This window comes from Carassius gibelio, chromosome B2, assembly GCF_023724105.1.
Source record: "Carassius gibelio isolate Cgi1373 ecotype wild population from Czech Republic chromosome B2, carGib1.2-hapl.c, whole genome shotgun sequence".
NCBI lineage: Eukaryota > Metazoa > Chordata > Actinopteri > Cypriniformes > Cyprinidae > Carassius > Carassius gibelio.
In genome coordinates this window covers 25495283-25516398 of record NC_068397.1, presented here as the reverse complement: position 1 = coordinate 25516398, position 21116 = coordinate 25495283, and the positions used below count along the sequence as shown (strand labels likewise).

Here is a 21116-nt window from a genome sequence, read left to right as displayed (position 1 = left end):
CTCGCGGCTGTAGATGGTAATGTTTCTCTTGGTTCTTGGTTTAAAATAAATGCAACTTATAGTCCAGTGCGACTTATATATGTTTTTTTTCCTCATCATGACGTATTTTTGGACTGGTGCGACTTATACTCAGGTGCGACTTATAGTCCGAAAAATACGGTAATTAATACATTAAGTAATGTTGACAAATGACACCTTATTGTAGAGCGTTACCATAAATGCAAAATAAACTTTAAAAAAATATATATTATTGACATTTTATATTATTACAAATATTATATTTATAAAACAAATTTATGATTTTGTTATTAATGTATCACCTCTGTTTTTGGAAACAGTATTTTTTATTATATCATATTATATTACATTATATTATATTATATATTTTTACATCTATTTGTATTATATTTTATCTGTAACCTGTACCATTCTGCTACATAATATTTCAGTGTCAGTTCCATACTTAAAATCTGAGTATATTTGAAAGGACTATAGTTTAAATGCATTTAGCGCTCTAGTTTTTTTTCTAGTGTTTTTGAGTCTGCTTTCTGTGTCGAATTTGTCTCTGCTTGCACGTGAGTGACATCAAAGCTTGTGGCTTAGAGAAACATCAGGCTACAGCTTGTTGATGGAGACTACAGGACTGGAACAGAAGCCACCTGGACTACATGGGGTCTGAAAGGCAACACAAGATCACGACCTATCGACCCAACAGACTGGGCTTAAACCTTCCGAGGTGCAGAAACTAGAGGCTGTGTGAGAAGGCTGAGATAAGTGCATCTGAGCATGAGAGACAGAGAGTGAGAAAGAGAAAGTGGCCCCATAGGTTGAATTCAGTCACACTTTTCAAAAAGAACACTGCAAGCTTTCCTATATGTGTGCGATGTGCAACTCGGGTCCAATAAAACACTGAGAGAATCAGACAGCCGTATGGAAACACATCACACTGACACGCGGTGCTGCCTAGCAACGCTCCCTGAACCGCTGTTCTGTAACCTCACCGCCACCCTGTGCACCCGCTGGGCCACCTGTCCACACACAGGTGCCAAGACTTGTGCCAACCGTTGTCAATCATTTCACATCTCACACCTTTACAGCAGGGACACACACAAACAGGAAGGAGCTGTTGGCAGTTAACAGAGCAACATTCTCCCAGCTGAATCAGTGCAGCAGACTCTGCAGGATGGGAAATATGCTCCGCAATAGACATCTGGATTCATTAGCACAGCCTTAATCATAAACAGGGCAGAAACCATATTTTAACACAGCCACATTGCACATTAAATAATTTTAATAAAAACAAAAACAAACAAACATAAGTTATTAAGAAAAGGAAAACTAACCTGCATTAAAACATTACAATAAAAATGTTTTTTTCGTTTTATTTTATTTTATTTGTTAAAAGAGCTTTTACAAGTTAATTTAGTACAATTAGTTATATTAAAAATGCGTAACCCACTAAAATATAAAATTGTGAGTGGTAAATAGTGGAGGAGGGGAGTGACCAGATGTGCAGCTGAGGACTGAGCTAAAAGATTGCAAAAAAATCGAAAAATGAATCGATAGATCCCGTCGACACAGTTTTGATCGCTACAAATGATCGAAGTTGATCGCTAGAAATGTGTTAAAATTGTAATGCCTAAATATTAATATTTGCAGCAATCAACCAGCATAACGTGCATTTTTTTTACCAAGTGACAGCCGTTTATTATAAATTTTCAGAAAGCAACAGGACCCTTTTAGTGATACCTTTTCTAAGCTGGATTCCAAGTCTCCGCCCAACTTTTTTGGTGAAGCCGGGTGTGGGGGCGGGGCTTAATCCTCTTTGGGGAGAGGAGGTGTGACCTGATGGAGGTTTCCCTGATTGGCCAACAGGATGATGAATGGGAGAGCTGGCGTCCAAATGGTTATTTGGTGGGTGTGGCCTGTGCTGTGCCATTCGGTGAGCGACATGATCCAGACCAACGGGGTCATTGGTGAGGGAGTCAGGGCTGAAACGTCCAGAAAGGTCAATGTTTGCTCTGGGGTTGTGTTCATTATGGGATATCTGCTCGTACTGGGATCTCATGGTGGATGGTACCACATGGAATAGGATGACGGGAGAACGCATCGACTGACGAAACATGTTCTGAGCTCTGAGAAAAAAACAAGAACACACAAACATTTAGGTTTATGAAACAAAACCTTACAATTAATTTTCAGCATTAAAAATGTATTTAATTTTATATATAATAAATATATATAGTGTTTATTTTTACATTTTTTGTGAGAGTGGATGGGTTTTAATCAGACACACAGCTAAACAGAAAATATAGGAGGCTCAATTAATGTCAGAAAAAAAAGAAGAAAGATGGACAGGATAGGTGAACAGATGGAAGGATGAACGATTGAACAAATGTGAAGTTGGATGGATAAATGGATGAACAGATGGAAGGATGAATGAAATGAATGGATGAATGGACAAATGGATTGATGAACGAATAGATGGACATCTAGATGAATGGGACTGATAGATGAACATCAATGGATGGATCGATGAACAGATATGGATGGATAGATGCACAAATGGATAGACAGATGGATGAATGGATGGATGTGTGGATGAACAGGACTGGTAGATAAATGTCGACGGATGAATGGATGGATGGATGAACCTAAATGGATGGATGGATGAATGCATAGATGAAAATAAATGGATTAATGGATGTGTGGAAAAACAGGACTGATTGTCAATGGATGGATAAATGAATGTAATTGGATGGATGGATGGATGGATGGATGCAAATGAATGGATGATGGATGAATAAAGGATGAACGGATAAACCTAAATTGATGAATGGATGTGTGGATAAACAGGACTGACAGATGAATGTCAATGGATGGATGGATAACAATAAACTTATGGATGGATGGATAGATCAATGAGGATGGATAGATCCATGTAAATGGATAGCTGGATGAATGGATGGGTGAATAAATGATGACTGAGATGGATGGATGAATGGAAGGATGGATGGATGAATAGATGGAGGAACAAACAAATGAGCAGAACAAATGAATAGATGACACGAGAGTAAGGAATTGAAGGGACAACAAGCACTCTGTAGACATAAGATGTCAAAGGTCAGAGGTCAGGTCTTACTGCTCAAATCTGACATTCCGCAGGTCTCCATTGTTGATCCGAATGATGCAGTCATTCTCCTGAAACAAACCCTGGACATCAGCCTTCCCTCCACGCTCCAAACGCTTCACCAGCAGACCCAACGTCCTGCAGTACACACACACACACACACACACACACACACACACACACTTGATCTAAAGATTTCTGAGATTTATTATATATTTAATCATAAGCGTCATCCATTTGAAATGAAACATTAATTTGATTGATATCGAATTGAAAGAACTTGAAACTAATGCAGCATCATAAAGCACTTCTGAACGAAAGCTAATTCTTCAAAAAAAATTATGTTCTCCATCTTTATAACTCTGCGTCCTGTTGCTGTTGCAGCTCGCCGCCCGGAGAGAGATGCAGCTCACAGATATAAAGCTGCTTTTAGCTAGATTAGTTTGCCTGGTGACCGCTCACATACAGATGCTGTTTAGATACTCTATCTCTTCTGGACAGACTCTTATGGACTCTCTGGAGAGGAGTCACACAAACATTTAGTCAATCTCAAATCAAACACTGATCTCTCAGATCATCAGATGATGCAGAGGACAGACTTTCAAGTAAACTAAAGCAGAGATCTTGCTGGGTTCAGAATATGTCATGAACCAAAATATAGAATAAAATAAAATTTTAAATGCATCAATATTCAATTTGAGCTAAACATAAACAAAATTTTTTGTTTAAATATGTTTTAGTTTTTAGCTGTGGTGATCATGAGCATGGTTTATGTTCAGTGGTTGTGTTTCCCAAGCTAAAAACAATTGATTTTATTTTACTTTTGGTCCTTTTACTGATATAATAATGGAGTTTGGTGGTTGTTACCTGCGGTCTCGTCCACTGAAAGGCACCACATGGATACCAAGAGGACCTCCATCATTGGACACTTCCACCAATTTCACGATATCACTGGAGGATCGAGGGGGAAAAAGAAAACAAACCATCAGAGAGAGAAAATAAACATGCTGTTCCATGTAAAGATGAGTGGAGGCGGAGTAAAACAAAGTAGAGTGGAGTGAGAACATGCAAAGAGTCAGAATGATTCAGCTGACACACAAACTGCACTTTTGCATCTAGATAAACATTGTATTTGTTGGTCATGCATCTATAAAGACTAAAAAGTTTGTCTTAAATGTGTGCTAGCATTTAAGTCCTTATGTTTATCAAAGATTAACACAAAAACACTCATTTTGGCATCAATGCCATCACATCTAGAAAGTGACAGACAGAACTGTGAGAGACTCGAGCAAGAGTTTAGATGACAGTTTATGAGAGATTAATCCAAAACATTTCAATCTGATCTCAGCGTTTAGAAAAAAAGTCATATCTTACAATAAAACTCAAGAGCTGAAACGTTTCATTACCTGCAAATCAAACTGACAGCATGAAGGAGAGATTCGCATAAAATAAGAGATAAGATCACCGCTGCTGTCAGTCAGAGCGTGTGTGTGTGTGTGTGTGCGTGGTACTTACTCCAACGATCTCACTCCCATGTGATCTAAACACGTATCCGCACGTCCCACTGGCTCAATCCTACCATTCTCCTCCTCATCCTGCAACAAGAAGAAAACCGCTTAACCCACAATGCATTGCACTCAACAAAAACCTGCAAGAAATACATTTGACATTGTAACAATGTAACATCAATAAATGACAAAAGAATCACAATGTATACATGACATGAAAGGACCTGGGTGAAGATTTCTGCAGGGAGATCTGAAGTTCTTCTTTTTCTAAACAGTTTGAAGGAATTCATTCTCCGTTTGTAGCTGAGATGTTTCACCTGATACACCACGGATCAGGTGAGAGTTACACAAGAGCACATGCTCACTACTGTGTCACCTGATTATTTGAGTAGCACCACACAACCACTGACACACACACACACACACACATTAAAGTTTCAGTAGCCAACATGTCCTTGTTCTGCATCCATGACTACACTTATTTGTTCTTGCATACACTCTGCAAAACTTTGAAAGTAGTTTTCATCTAATGTAACTATTTTGTACCTAATCATACAATCTGTAATAAAAAAAAAAGAAAAATGATACACACACACACACACACACACACACACATAATTCTAGATGCAAACACAAGACTGGACCTGAGACAGTTTACATGCATTATTCAGCTCAAGGGAGCAGTGACGGAACAAAAAAGGGGAACAATGAAAGAAATAAAAAAAAGAAAAAGAAAAGAATAATAAAACACTAAAAAGAAAAAATAAAGAAAAATTGGAAGAAAAAAAATAGACAAAATATCCAAACTACAAAAAAAAGAATAAGAAAATACATGAAAGGAAAAATAAATAAATAAAATAAACAAAAAGGAATACTATGAAAGAGAAAAAAGAAAAGAAAAAAACAACATGGAAAGAAATGAAATCAATAAAAACAGAACTAGAAAAAAAAAAGAGAAAAGAAAAAGAAAAGTGGGAAAAACAAAAAAGATAAAAAAGAAAATCAAATGAAAAAGGAAAAGAATCAGAAAATTAAAAAAAAAAGCAAAGAAAGAAAATAGAGAGAATTAAATATAAAATTAAAAAAGAAAAGAAAAAAGTTATAAGGGGAAAAAAGAATAAAAGAAAAGAAAAATAAATAAAGTAACAGAAAAAGCTGAAGAAAAATCTGTTTTTCTCTTTCTCAATGTTTTGATTAGTTTTTCCCTGAGTTGTTTCTCTATTACCCCTGTGGTTTCTAAGTCTCTCCATCTCTCTCTATCTAGGGCAGTTGGTCAATCACTCTTTTCCTCCGTGGCCAAGGGTTTTCAAAAGTGTAACACAGTGGAAAAAACAATGGAAGGAAGTGGAGAAAATAGCTGTGATACAAAATACACCCTCTACGGCAGACATAACCATCTCTCCTTATATAACAGCTGTCTAATATGACAAGAGTGTGTGTGTGTGTGTGTGTGTGTGTTTGACAGCATAACTGAATCAGAACGACACCGCTGGCCTTCTGACAAAATCCAATGAATGATCAGAGACGGTTGCCAAACCATTGTCCTGCTCGGATCTGATCCAAACCTTTCTCTTGGCAAACGCATATTTCAACCAGCGATTGTTTTCCACAGTGACTGAGTAACCAAGCATTTGTCTGGGATTCTCCTGAACTGTGCAAAAAAGCAGAGCCTTGACATTCTGTTTCTACTGAACGCACATGGTTTCCCTCACTGAAGCTGCACATTAATACATGCTTTCATCAGCAAAGCCCGATGGGACAAATACACATTCACAGGATAAAGACCTCGTCCTAATTCAGTCAATTATTAGTTTATGCTCGAGCGTTACTCCTGCTCTTATTTAGGTGAGCCTCACTTCAACTTGCTGAGGTGTTGCTATGCATGACAAGAAATGGGGAAAGAAGCAACAAAGGAGCGTTTAGTCCATCACACTTTTCAATTATTAACTGGTTAAAGAAAAACAGAACGTCCTCCAGAAGAAGAGGGTGAGAATTACAGAGAAATATAGCCTCGGTCTACCTATCTATCTATCTATCTATCTATCTATCTATCTATCTATCTATCTATCTATCTATCTATCTATCTATCTATCTATCTATCTATCTATTAGGGCTGCACGATATTGGGAAAAAATGACATTGCGATATTTTATTTTTCTGTGATATATATTGCGATTTGAAATCAAATTTTTTCTTACAAACAAAAATGGGGTGAGCAGATTTACATTTTCAATTTGAATGATTTAAACATCGATACCATCGTGTCAATTGATTAATATGCGCGAGGGAGAGAGAGAGCAAGACAGCGTTCGTGTTGTTTGAAGCGCTCTCTCTCTCTCACGCTCTCTCTTTTGCGCTCTCGTTCTCTCTCTCGCGTGCAAACGCACTCTCTCTCTCGCACTCTTCGCGAATCACAATCGTCAAGGGCTGGGGAGCAGCGTACATCGCGATATCAATGCTTAAACGACATATCGTGCAGCCCTACTATCTATCTATCCATCCATCCATCCATCCACCTCTGCCCATCTACCTAGCCGTCTATCTATGTGAGGTTTGCCTGTACAGCACCTCCACGCTGGCCTCTGTTACATATACAGTGACAAGTACGTATTATAAGAGAGAGAAATATGAACAATATGCCTAGAATGCCTAGAATATAGTCTAACAGACAACAAAAGACATTTAGACAATTTTTGGTGAATTAAAAGCCGGCAGTGATGTAACTGATATTAAAAAATCATTACAGAAGCTAGCATTTATTCAAGAGAAAAGAAAGTTAAATTAAATAAGCAGTTAACTTGAGCAAAAACATTCCACAGTGTCAATGATGCCAGTTAATATGTTCTAAAAAGGCTATTTCAAAATATTGCATTAACATCAAGGGCAAATACATAGTGGTTAACTTGTGATTTTTTTTTTTTTTTACTCCTCTTTGAGTCGCTTCCTGCCTTGTGCCCCTGATCATTTTATTTTTTTTACTCAATTTTTAGAAATGATCCTTTCAGAGCACAGAAATGGCAGAACTATGCATGCACCACGCATAATTAAGGCATTATGATGATGTATTGTAATTAAGTCATGATGCAGAAAGTGTTTAAATTAGTTTAACATGACGTTGTCAAATCGTATGATTTTTCATTGATGTTAATTTTATTTGAGTCTTTATCAAACTATCCATCCATCCTTCCACTTGTCTTTTCATGTACCATGTACCATCTATCTATCCATTTACTCGTATATATGCCCACCTACTTGTCTGTCTTTCTGTCTGGCTACCTACCTATCCATCCATCAGTCTGTCCATATGTTCATCTATCAGCTCCACACTTAGTAGACTGACAAAGTGAATATGTATAAAAGAATAAGGGAATACTGAAGAGAAAAACTGATAACTGAGATAAAACTGACCTACAGCAGCACCTACTGGAGAGAAACTAAGAGAAAAAAAGAGAAATCTATATATAGTCTTATCTCATTAGCAGTCTAAAGCTGAGAGTGATTTATAATCGCTGTTTTACCTTTATGATTAATTACAGACACACACACACACACACACACACACACTCCCCTCCTCCACACCAGCTCTCCCTCTCTCTGGAACTTTTCTCTGATACACCACACATCTCTTCTCTCTCTAGATACTGAATGCAACTGATTTCACTATTCTTCGATTCCAGTCAAGAAAACACAATATAACACAAATACACTAAGTTTATTAGCATCATTCAAACCACATACACAACCCTTCTTTTAAACAGTACAGTAGTAGTAATGCCATGGCATGTTTCTTTAATAAAGTTTTTTTTTTTTTAGATATTTCTGTTTTTAAGCATACATTTTAATGTACATAAGGCATTGAGCTACAAATAGTTTTGGGGTAAGGACTCACACTGTAAAGAATCAGTGTGCTGTGCCTTCAAGAAACATCCCCTTTACATGTCAAGCGAACAACAATGCTTTGATCTGCTAAGACTGTGGTTTTGCTGTCAAGTCCAATAAAGTTTTCAAGTGTGCCATCCTTTAATAGCAGCCTTTTTACAAAGTCTGCATTCCATGGTGACATATTCACGAAAAAATCTACACTGAAACATGTGCATTAACTTGTAAAAAAAAATGTACACAATTAAGCTGTTCTTTCCTAACACTGGGATCTTTCTGAAGGAAATGGAGAGCGGCAGGCACCACAAACAGCTAGAAACGGCGAAGTTTGATGCACTTTCACACATTTTACTGTTATTTTCTCTGGTTTAGCAATAATAGGATTTATCCAGCTTTCCACTGATTACTCAACCATGACTGGCCCAGCCAAGTATCTTTTGTCCAAGTAGACTACAATGAAGATTTTTTTGTTTATGTACTTATCCATCTTACGTCAGAAAAGTGTAGATGTTCAATGATTAATTTTTACAGCCTGGTTTCAATAAATGCTCTTTCTGTACTTGGCAGAAAATTTTGAAATGTTGATTTCTTAAGAAACATGACGCTTAACATGAGGGTTGCACAATTGATAGAAATAAAACCAAATGGCTTAGTGTGAATTTTAAATCACAAAGACTGCAATTTAGTTTTTATATAGTGATTTATAGATACACAGCCCTACTTAAACAGCAATATATACATATGAAGATCTAAGTCATTACAGTCCTAACCTGTTCATGTCGCTCCAGCCAGTGGTCCACCATAGGATGATTGGCGCTGAGTGAGGAACGGGCCTTTTCACGCTGAAACTCTTTCTGATTTGACTGCTGACCTGCATCACGAGGAAGACTACGATATGTGTCGACACCTCGGCCCTGAAGAGAAAAAAAGTTTTTTTTTTTACACTGTTAACTCTTTAGTTATAATGATAATAATTATTCATATGCACATTAATGGTCAGATCACAATTTAATATAACAGTAAGCCACCATGAATCCCAAATATATTTTTGGTCTGTGAGGCAACTGTGCTGATGGATAAGAACTATAAATCAAAGCCTCATACTACAAAGGAATAACCAAGATGAGAGAGAGTGAGAGAGAGCGTGAAAGAGTGAGCAAAATCCATAACTCACTGTCTGGAGAGTTTTAAGACTAGCATTGAAGTAAGCATTACTCTGCTAGAAGAGAACAGACTGAGAAATGATGGTCACATCAGCAAATGCATTAAATGAACTCCCACACACACACACAATACATTTAACACACAAACAGCAGTGCAACATTCTCTCCAATCACTCGGCTTTGTTTATTGAGCTCTAACTGTGAGATGGGGGGTTGTGAACCATTCAGAAATGACAGTAAATGTTCATAGATATGTCATGGAGGGTGACCTTTTATCGTGGCACTGGTTTTGGAAGTATTTTGTCCCTAATCATCCTTCTCATAGGGTTTTTCAAAAAGGTTTTTTTATTTTTATTTTTTATTTTTTTTGAAGAGCAAGAAGCTATGAATCAACAGTGAGTTACAAAATCCCAAACTTTTACTTGAAGCAAAAATGATTTAGAGAATAGGACAAAAAGAGGAGACAGTGTACTTAACTTTAATGAGGAAAAAGACAATACCATCAAACACTATAAATGTTTTAATCAGATTAAAAAAACTATGGAGAAATAGTTAAAGTTATTAGTTTAAATTAAATTTATATGGAAATAATATATTTTAAGTGTATTGCAAAATATGCAAATATTATTAGATTCAATTTTCTGTAGAGCTTCATGGGAGTTTGTATTCCTCGCGGAGCTCTTTTGGTGATGTTATTTATTAAAATATTTCTTGAAATAATGCAAACTGATGGCTTCAACAAAAGCATATACCATTGATTAACAACCTTGGAAATCACAAATGCTGTGTCTTACATAGGTTTAAAAGTTAGGGTTAAAAATCTGTTTGCCTATGCAAAAACTTATCTACTTAATACCATTTCTTTTTTAATCTTATTTTTAATGGTAAATGACAATATATTTCTCAATTTGTTAGACATAACTGAATGTTATCCAAATGACACTATATTAGTTATCTATTTTCACATTGTGCATATAATAGTCCTCACATAAAGACTCATGTATGTTTTTCCCCGGTTTGGATTTGCCAAGCCAACATCAAAGTTTGTTCACTAACTTTACCTTATAAAAAATGAATGGAATTTTGACTTCCAGAACCTGCACTCGATAAGCATTAGAGTAGGCCATTACATTTATGTTGATCCAAAACTGTATGAATTTCTTAATGAATTTCATAAAAGAATTTCATAATAATGAAAAACATAAAAGAAGATATTTTGAAGAATGTTTCATTTTATTTAATGAAAGTCAATGAGTTGCAAAATAACACATAATTGTAAAGACAATTTAAGGTCAAAATAGCTTCTTTTGAAGAATAATTAAAGTCCTATAGGTTTTGGAATTACATGAGGTTGAGTAAATTATGACAGAATTATAATTTTGGGTGAAATATCCTTTTAAGTCATGTATGTTAATCCACTACAAAGGTTTGGAGATTTACAGCAGCTTCATACCTTCCTCTCCAGACTGTTTGTGTCAGTGGAGAAACGTGGTTTCAGGAAGCCGGCGGTTGTGGTCCATCGTGTGGGATTTTTTCTGGAAGGTTCTTCGGGTTGCGAACCAGGCTCAGAGAGAGACATCGCTGTCAGGTTCACCAGTGCTGGATCGCTACTGCGACGAACATGCAAAGGCATGTCTGTGTCAAACAGAAAGACCAATGAGTGGCACAAAAGACCAAAATTTCCACAGAAGTGGCATATTTCAAACTTTCAAAGACCCAGACAACTTTATGAGAGTCTCTTTATTTATCTCTTACTGGTTCGAAGCGTGGATGTGGTGACCTCTATCTCGCTCTGGGGCAGGTACGGTTGGAAGGCAGATGGCTCTCCAGAGAATAGTTCAGGCGACTGGGTGCCCGTTGAACTCGCACTGGTCCCGTCACCTCCGACATGAGGCTCTTGTTCGTCAAACACTGCCACCAACTGAAATGAGAAACAGAGACAGAAAGAGGTGTTTACATTTAAAAGAGTGAAAATGTAAAGTAGGACAGCGTCTACCCTGAGTTCTAGTTGACTGAATGCTCACTTGCTTCAGTTTGCTACTACATTTCAATCCTTAACAATCCATTTTTATGCCTTGCAAATTTAAAGATTTAGTTTTTTTTGGCAATTCTGCAGATTCTTATATAATGCTGTGTTGCTGGCTAACATGGATAAAGTTTGGACAAAATAGTAAAAATGGCTTGTAAAATACCATTGTTTTCCAGCCTGTTACAGCTGTATAATTTATAGTTTGCTGCAAAGTTTCTTTACATTTTTTTTTTCTTCTTTTTTTTTTTTTGGTAAAGAAAAATATTAACTTAAACTTAGTTAAAAAGTTAATACATCTGTTGTCACTAACAAACAATGAAAATATATATTTGTAATTGTTTTAAATGGTTTAATCATTTATTAATCTAATTCTTGTTTGTTAATGATATATTAGATTTGTGGTAAATTTGAACATTAACCTATGTTAATAAATGACATACATGATAAAGTGTTGTAAAAGAAACTATACAATAAATAGAAATAAAAACTACTGCTAAAATGTTTGGCATTTATAAAATAAAAATATATATTTCAAATAAATTCTGTTCTTTTAAGCTTTCTATTCATCAAATAGAAAAAAAAAACTGTTTTCAAAAAACCTTACACAATGCTACTTTTTAATATTGATAAGAAGAAATTATTCTTAAAAGACCAAATCAGCCTATCAGAATGATGCTGAAAATTCAGCTTTGCCATCAAAGAAATAAATAACATTGTTAAATATTAAAATAGATACTACATTTGAGAACTTTTCATTTTCAATCATTAGCCAAAATACAATATGGCCTGATAAAGTAATTATTGTGGCACTCATTGGGGTCATAACATACAATCTGACCAGTGCCAACAATCATAAAAGACAAGAAAAATCACCTACACCCAGTTTTTCACTTGATTATTCCTTGGAAACTCTGAAACATAGCTACTGCTGTGTACAAGAGTCATGTAGCTTTATGAAGTCTGTAGAGAGCTTGAGCGTGTGTGTGGTGTCCTCATTTAGAGCAGGACGCTCTCATCACTGTGTCCCTCAAGACACTAGTGTATTTGGGACAGAAGGCAACATCTTATGCTACAAAGTGAACATCTGCTCTCAATTATGCGCGTGTGTGTGTCAACATGAATGATAACACTTGAGGCACTGGTTCAGTGGGTGGGCTGTAATGGTTGGACACACTCAGTGCATTTGAGGCTTGGACAGACTGATGGAGATTTGGACCAATCACAGAAGCGCTGCTGAAGGGCACACTACCCAGAATCCACATGGATGGAGGCTTTCATGAGTGTGTTTTGCAACCCACAATCCTGGACGTGGGAAATAAAACACTGAGATGTGTGTGTGACCCTTCTGCATTTCTTAAAACGATTATGTCTGTTAGAAAATGACTGATGATGGCTGTTTTGTATATAATTTCATGAAGAAGAACAGTGTGGATTATCTCAAACATGATGGGTCTGAAATCATTCTCATGGGAATGGACATGTACGCAACTATTTGAGTGTGTTTGTATAATACAAGTTTAAAACTTGGCATTGTTAGAATTACATGACCAGTGAGTCTTTCAGTGTTTCACATCACAGCAGAGTGCAGCCAGAGATTCAGCTCTGACTGTTCAGAAAACACACACACACGCACATACACAGAAACCTATTTACCTGCGAGACAGATTCCCATGAGAAAGATCTGCTCTTAGCTCGCACTAAATCTCTCTCTCTCTCTCTCTCTCTCTCTCTCACATACACACAGAGAGACAATTTACAAATCTAAACAGGGACATATTACAGACTTCTATTGTTTTTAAACTCAAAAGCCGCACCCTAATAAAAAATGTGCAATTAAAAAAAACAAAAACATTATTTACTATAATTAAATTCACATAAGGACACCAGCTACTGAAGATTTTGATTTCAAATAAATGCTGAAATGCTATTTTTTTAAATACTCTATTCAGAAAATGTTATGAAAAAAGCAACAGGGTTTCTACAAAAACATTAAAGGAATATTCTCTTCCAGAATAAAGATTTCCTGAAAATTAATTCTCCTCCATGTCATTCAAGATGTTTGTGTCTTTCTTTCTTCAGCTGGAAAGAAATGAATGTTTTTGAGGAAAACATTCCAGGATCCCATTTAAGACCACTATATGGAAAAATCCTGGAATGTTTTCCTTCAAATCCTTTATTTATTTTCAACTGAAGAAAAAAAAAAGATGAACATCCTGGATGAGAAAAAAAAAAGATGAACATCCTGGATGACATGGGGATGATTTCAACACTGATATTGATAAGAATGATTTCTGAAGGGTCATGTGACACTGAAGACTGGAGTAATGATGCTAAAAATTCAGCTTTGCGTCACAGAAATTAATGACATTTTAAATTATATTAAACAGTTATTTTAAACTGTAATGATATTTCACAATATTATGGTTTTACTATATTTTTAATCAAGTATATCCACATTTGATGAGCACTACATATGCATACATGATGAACTACATATGCATACACTTACATATTAACCATTACTGGGTGAAACACATTTTAATTGGTCACAAGAAACAGGCTAGTTCATCCAACAAGAAATCATTTCAAATGTACACACTCACACAAGTACATGGTTTTTCCCCACTACAGAAACAATAGGGCAGCGCAGTGAAGAAAAACAGACGGGAAAACAATAGAGAAGAAGGTGAAAGAAGCATGAAGACGTGAGGAATGTCTTTAGTTGGAGTGTATCCATGTGTGTGTGTTTCTTTCAGCTTTAAATAATCCAAACCTCAACGAACTATAGCATTACAAATAACACTGCAGTGCTGTTCTTCATAAGGTTGAGTAATTCTTTACTGGTTCCCTAAACAAACATGACATCTCATGTATTATTGGAAATACCCACACAGACGGACCAGCAATAGCGGCGTTGAGAAATTCCTCCATGCCTTTCACAATGGCTCTAAAAACAAGAACTCACTGACCCGAGAACACAAATCACGTCTTCACACAACACTGGAGGTCAACAGAGGTTTGTATGCGCCAAGTGTGCTGACAGGAAGTTCCCAGGAGAACATTTGTATACTTCCTGTGAGGATATTCATTTCCTCTCTTTAAAAGGTTATGATCTTTGAGCTTCACAATCTGTTGTACCCACCTCGCTCTGACACAAACACACACACTCTGCCCTATAGCCTAGTTTACATATAACTGACCATATGAGTCTGAACCCGACCAAAGGAGAGGAGACCACAGTTTATCTTCTGTTGGACAGTTACAGCTGCGAAATCTGATTGGATGAGCAATTTTCAAAGCCTTTGTAAAACAGCCAGCACATAAACACAAAGAAGTGTCATGTGATCCTTCAGATTCCGGTTAATGCATTTGGTATCGAGAAGTGGTGGGTAGCACATATATATTTCAATCAAATTCTGGAGTGTTTCTGTGGTCATTTTTGGCCGTTCATCCAGTAGAGCATTTGTGAGGTCAGGCGCTGATGTTGGAGAAGGCCTGGCTCGCAATTTCCATTTCAATTCATCCCAAAGGTGTTCGATGAGGTTGAGGTCAGGGCTCTGTGCGAGCCAGTCAAGTTCTTCCACATCAAACTCATCCAACCATATCTTTATTGACCTTTCTGTGTGCACTGGGGAACAGTCATGCTGGAATAGACAGGGGCAGGTTACACACTCGCCCATCAGAATGCCAAACAGAGAAGCAGATGTTTCCACTGCTCCAGAGTCCAGTGGCTGCATGCTTCACACACCTCCATCCAACGCTTGGCATTACACTTGGTGAAATGAGACTTACATGCATCTGTTTGGCCATTGGAACATTCCATGAAGCTCCCACCGCACAGTTTTTTAGGCTGATATTAATACCAGTGGTAGTTTGGAACTCTTCAGCCTTACATATAAATATAACAATGCCAACATTGCAATATGTAATATTAAAAAATGTATAAATCAACATTGTCCAATAGCAATGCGTTTCAACGGGAGTCTGCATCTCTCTCACCTCCCCTAAGCCCAATGAGTTTTAACAGACTCCCATAGTGTGCCGTGATCAGATCAGATATGACTGTTTATGATCGGCTGTGATTGGTTAATGCGATAAATCGTGCCACTTGTGTTTATGCGTGTTCGCAAATAAGTCTGAATGAACAATATAATGGCATTAATGGGAAGACTCATTTTTTAAGTACCGTATTTTTCGGACTATAAGTCGCACCTGAGTATAAGTTACATCAGTCCAAAAATACGTCATGATGAGGAAAAAAACATATATAAGTCACATTTATTTAGAACCAAGAGAAAACATTACCGTCTACAGCCACGAGAGGGCGCTCTATGTCTTCAGTGTAGACTACAGGAGCACTGAGCAGCACAGAGCGCCCTCTCGTGGCTGTAGACGGTAATCTTTTCTATTGGTTCATTTCTCTTGGTTCATGTCAAATTAATTTTGATAAATAAGTCGCACCTGACTATAAGTCGCAGGACCAGCCAAACTAAGAAAAAAAGTGCGACTTATAGTCCGGAAAATACGGCAAACAACTCACACTCTTAGATATAACCACTCTGTTACATCAAAATAATACTTACAATGGCATAAAAATGATCTGTAAGTTTTTAGTGAGTAATCAACTTGGTGAAATTTCAAGTAAATCTCTGTCTGTGACCAATATTTACCAAGCTTTGATGAATGATGATCCGAAAAATTCAGTTAATAAACGAAATATACTGTTTAAATTGTTACTATTTTGGAGTAGATGTAAAATGCTTAAAAACACTAACTTTTTAAGATTCATACTTGGCTTTAATAAATAGAATTTTGATTGCATTGTTAATGTAAAAATACAAAATACAATTGTGGCTATGTGCTTACACTATTTTTCCGATAGTGTAAGCAATGTTTATTTAACCTAGAAAATGTGACTGGAAAATGAGTTTACATTCGTTTTATATATAGAAATGTATATAGATTGGACAAATGGTATTGCTCTAGTTTCCAAGATCAGTTATTCATATTTAATGTAAATTTGCCCAGACGAGAAATTTTATAGGCATGTATATCTGCTCAATGTTTCAACATTCAAGAGTGAATTAGCACAGAGATTGCCTTAATGGGATAGTTCACCCCCCCAAAAAAATATTTGATCATCATTTACTTACCCTTATCGCATTTTAGACCTGTGTGACTTACTTTCTTGGTAAACCAACAGTCACTGGTTGTCAATGACTTTCATAGCATGGAGGAAAAACAACAACTACAGATGACTACCAGCAAATGTTTGGTTACCAAATATCTTCTTTTGTGTTCAACAGAAGAAAGCAAGCATGCCCAACCTTAAGGTACTTTTGTTGTAAATTGTGCCTAACAACACCCCTAAACCCATGTAAAACCAGCATGACCGAGAGCAAACAGTCTCTCGTGGCTCAATGCTTCAGTTTCTCATGAGGCCTGTTGCTAATGGAAATGAGTTTGTGTTTGAGACGGCCACACCAGCTCACAACACTTCAAATATAACGCATCTATGCGATGATTAACTGGCCACTGGTGGCGAGGGGAGTCTTGGTCACAGTCTGCATGTACATACACACACGCTCCAGATCATGTGGTTAGAACCGAACGCAACACTGACTGCTGCACCCACTCACAGACACTTCCTGTTAAGACGCCATCACTCACACACTTCCTCAAGCCTTGAGGAAAACATCCACACAAACAAGACGTCCACACGTACATTGTCTGACCAGAAGCAGCACGTTTAGATGCTTTAACGTCCTGTTTATAACCGATGACCGCTTCCTGTCCAGTAGAGGATAGAGGACGTTAGCACAGAAGGGGGTAGAGTAGACATAAAAGAGCTTTGCATTTCTCAATACCTGACAGAGGGCCAAACCTTAGCAGATTCATTGTTCATTAAGACAAGCCTTGACGAGAAAAAATAAAAGTGTGCTGGAGAGAGAGAGAGAGAGAATGAGAGAGAGAGAGAGAGAGAATGCATGTTTAAGCTGAATCTTTGGTGCCCTCTACTGACTTTTTTTTTTTTTTTTTGGTGGGTTAAAAAAAAAAAGTTTGATTCCAGCAGAAAATATTTGTAGAATTGTTCTACAGTGTGAAATAACCAAATGTGTCTGCAGTAAGGCATTACAGACCAGATATACAGGGCAAGGCACTGCATCACAAATAAATGTAACAAAATATAAAGGCATACAACTGAAATATCATGTTAACATAAGGCTGATTAAAATCAAGTAATAATCTAGTTCAATTAATAGAGGAAATGTGCGTTTCATTTTAATAAACTTTTACAAGGTACATAAAAAGAGAACATGGATGATAAAGAAATATCCACTCACACCATTAATGCAAAATTTATTTTCTGTGAAAAAATAAATAAATAAATAATAATAATAATAATAATAATAATAAATATATATATGTAAATTATTTTTTAATTATTTTTCACAAAAAGTCTCTTAAGCTCACCCAAAAATGCATTTATGATCAAAAACAGTAAAAAAGTGAGAGTAATATAGTGAAATATTAGAATATATTTATATATTTGAATGTATTTTTTCATTTAGTTGATCTTGAATCTTGAATATTTTAAAATGTAGCTTATTCATAATCCTTTGATCAGATTCATCAGATATAAAAATGGTTGAGCTAGATAGTTATTTGCAAATAGAAAGTTTATTTGAAATAGACGTTTTTTGAAACACTGATAGTTTTTTACTTTGTTTTGATCAGTTTATGCATCACTGCTGAATAAGAATTAATTTCTGTAAAAAAACAAAAAAAAAAAACAAAAAAAACCCTCAAACTTCTGAAGGGTAGTAAAACTGGAAAAAAATGTATGATTCCAAAAACAAAGAAATAAAGAAAAATAAAACCAAAATGACTACAAACTAGTTTTGAATACATTAAACCACATAAAACATTTAACATTATATTTTTTAACAATAACTTAACATACATTAAAATTCTAAAATATAGAAATAATATTCTTTAAAAAAAAAGTAAAACATTTGAATTATACAGATTACATACTTAAATTAAACGCAAAACATATTTCAATTTGTATTAATTTTGTTTGTTAAAATACCTTAAAATACTTTAACTTAAAAACTATTAAATAAATACACACACACACACACACACACACACACACACAAATAAAAAAATTTAAATATGCACTCAGTAAACAAAACTAAAATGAAAGGACATGTAAAAAATAAATAAGAAGTAAATTAAGAACACAAAACTCTAATAACCCTGCTCTCAGTGTGTTTGCCTGGGTTTGTGCGTTTAGCCTGAAATGGACCATGGTTTACAGCAGACAATTAGAAAACTGGTTATGGACTATTAATATTAGACAGTCCACATTTGTACAGAGAGTTTTTAAAACACATGTGTTAGTTTCTGTGCTGTTGTGTGATTCCAAGTTGAATGAGTCACACTAAACCACATTAAAGCATACAGTACTGCAGCACTTCCTGTTTGCGGACAGCGTTTCCCGTGAACACAGGTGCAGCATGAGTCATTCAGTAAATTTGTGTGAGATACCAGGAAGTGACACGTGCACTGGCTGACAGAAGGTATGGCCTTTTTAAGGTAAAACTAGACACTATCAGCTATAAATGTGTGAGCGTTTTCCTGGTGGAATGATCTCACACGCTCCCTCAGGCTCAGATGTGAAGTGTCTTTTATTTCACTCAGAGAACTAAAATAACACACACACGCCCAGACACACCCACCACATCAAACACACAACTACATTCTAGCAAAGTGTCTGTGGTCTCGGTAAGCCGATATCATCTGTTCTGGGTCAGCGCGATGCTGCAATGTACTGCCTGTGTTTGACCACAGGGGGGCAGAGTCACCCTGCACAAAACCGAGAGCTCTCCTGCCATTTTAATCAGTCATCCATTCATTCTGCTCATTAAATATTCACAACTGTTTACTTTTATGACTTTGAATGTACAGTACAACTAATTAGAGATGCGTCAATATTAAAATTCTGCTCTGTATCAATAAGCCAATAATTTTGTTAATGTTATGTCAATACCGGATTAGAATTATATTGCCAAAACAAACCTACAATAAAATTACGTTTTAAAAAAGTTTTTAATTAAGTTATATAATGATTGAATAACAGATTTTTAATATGGGACTCTATACAAGTACAAAGAAACATGCACATTATGTAGGCTGCTATAAATACAATTACAATTTCCAAATAATAATAACACCACCACCACTAACAATAATAACAATAATAATTATTATTATTAATCATTATTATTGCCATTAACTGATAAATGACCAAAAATAAAATGTTACACTATTCTGTCAAAATATATATTTATATATAAAAGTCTAAAAACTCAAATCAATTGTTTTTACATTTTTAAATGGTTTATAAGTATATTTTAAATAACAATAATAATTTTTTGTTGTTAGTATTGTTATTATATCATATTAATGATATTCTTAATAAGGGACCCAAGCAATGTTCACAACATTACAAAGACTAATAATAAATAAATAAATAAATAAACTAATTAATGTCATTGGCATCACAACATTTTAATTTGCAATATGACAATGGATATTTATTTTATTTTGTGCTTAAAATTAAAATCAACGGTGTTATTAAATTATTAATTCATCTTTAAAGATTACATAAAAAATCAATCAAACTGTGAAATATTATTGATCATGCAAAATTGAATACCCAAGATTGAAAATTAATTGGTAGCTGTCTAATTCGGAGCAGAAGTCATTAGCAAATTATCTCAAAATTTTCAAATACGAACACAAAAGCAGTGGAATGTGTAGAATGTGTTATGAATGAAGCAGGCTGGAATGGTGTGGAAACCTGCGGCGTTTCTGCAGATGCAGATACCATACAGGTCTAGTGACATATCAATAGAAAGAATGACTGGAGTTTAAAGCAGTGTGTGCGTGTGCGTGTGTGTTGTGTGTGTGTGTGTGTGAGAGACCGTCCTCAAATTAGGTCATGGTTATGGGAAGACAACAGTCATCTGATACCTGTAACTTAAATATATACTACTAAAGCAACAGACAGGAGCGATGCCCGTTTTAGAAGAGAATGCTAGCAGTGTTTGGCGAGTGTGTGTGTGTGTGTGTGTGTGTGTTTGAGAGCATGTCTCACTCTGTCTTTGTCATCGGCCACATCACACAGAACATCATCCAGGTCAAGAATTCCTCCATCACCATGCTCCAGCCGGTACACCTGAACCCAGTACTCTTCACCCTGAGAGAGACACACAGAGAGAACATGGTAAACTTCTGTTTGACTTTGGCTTAAGTTTAAGTATTTCTACACCCTCTCTCTCTCTCTCTCTCTCTCTCTCTCACACACACACACACACACACACAGAGAGACTCCATCA

At 36.0% G+C, this 21116-nt stretch overlaps 1 protein-coding gene across 4 annotated transcripts in view; it reads right to left on the bottom strand.

Moving 5' to 3' along the window:
- LOC127950816 (partitioning defective 3 homolog) overlaps positions 1 to 21116 on the bottom strand; it is a 72127-nt gene that overhangs the window by 37615 nt on the left and 13396 nt on the right. For all 4 annotated transcript variants that reach the window (XM_052548126.1, XM_052548129.1, XM_052548127.1 and 1 more), the window contains exons 2-9: positions 20876 to 20977; positions 11436 to 11601; positions 11134 to 11315; positions 9288 to 9431; positions 4646 to 4725; positions 3998 to 4081; positions 3143 to 3268; positions 1750 to 2135 (exon numbers count right to left, since the gene is read on the bottom strand). In XM_052548126.1, the coding sequence (XP_052404086.1) occupies positions 1750 to 2135; positions 3143 to 3268; positions 3998 to 4081; positions 4646 to 4725; positions 9288 to 9431; positions 11134 to 11315; positions 11436 to 11601; positions 20876 to 20977 (1270 nt within the window). The remainder of the gene's footprint in view (positions 1 to 1749; positions 2136 to 3142; positions 3269 to 3997; positions 4082 to 4645; positions 4726 to 9287; positions 9432 to 11133; positions 11316 to 11435; positions 11602 to 20875; positions 20978 to 21116) is intronic.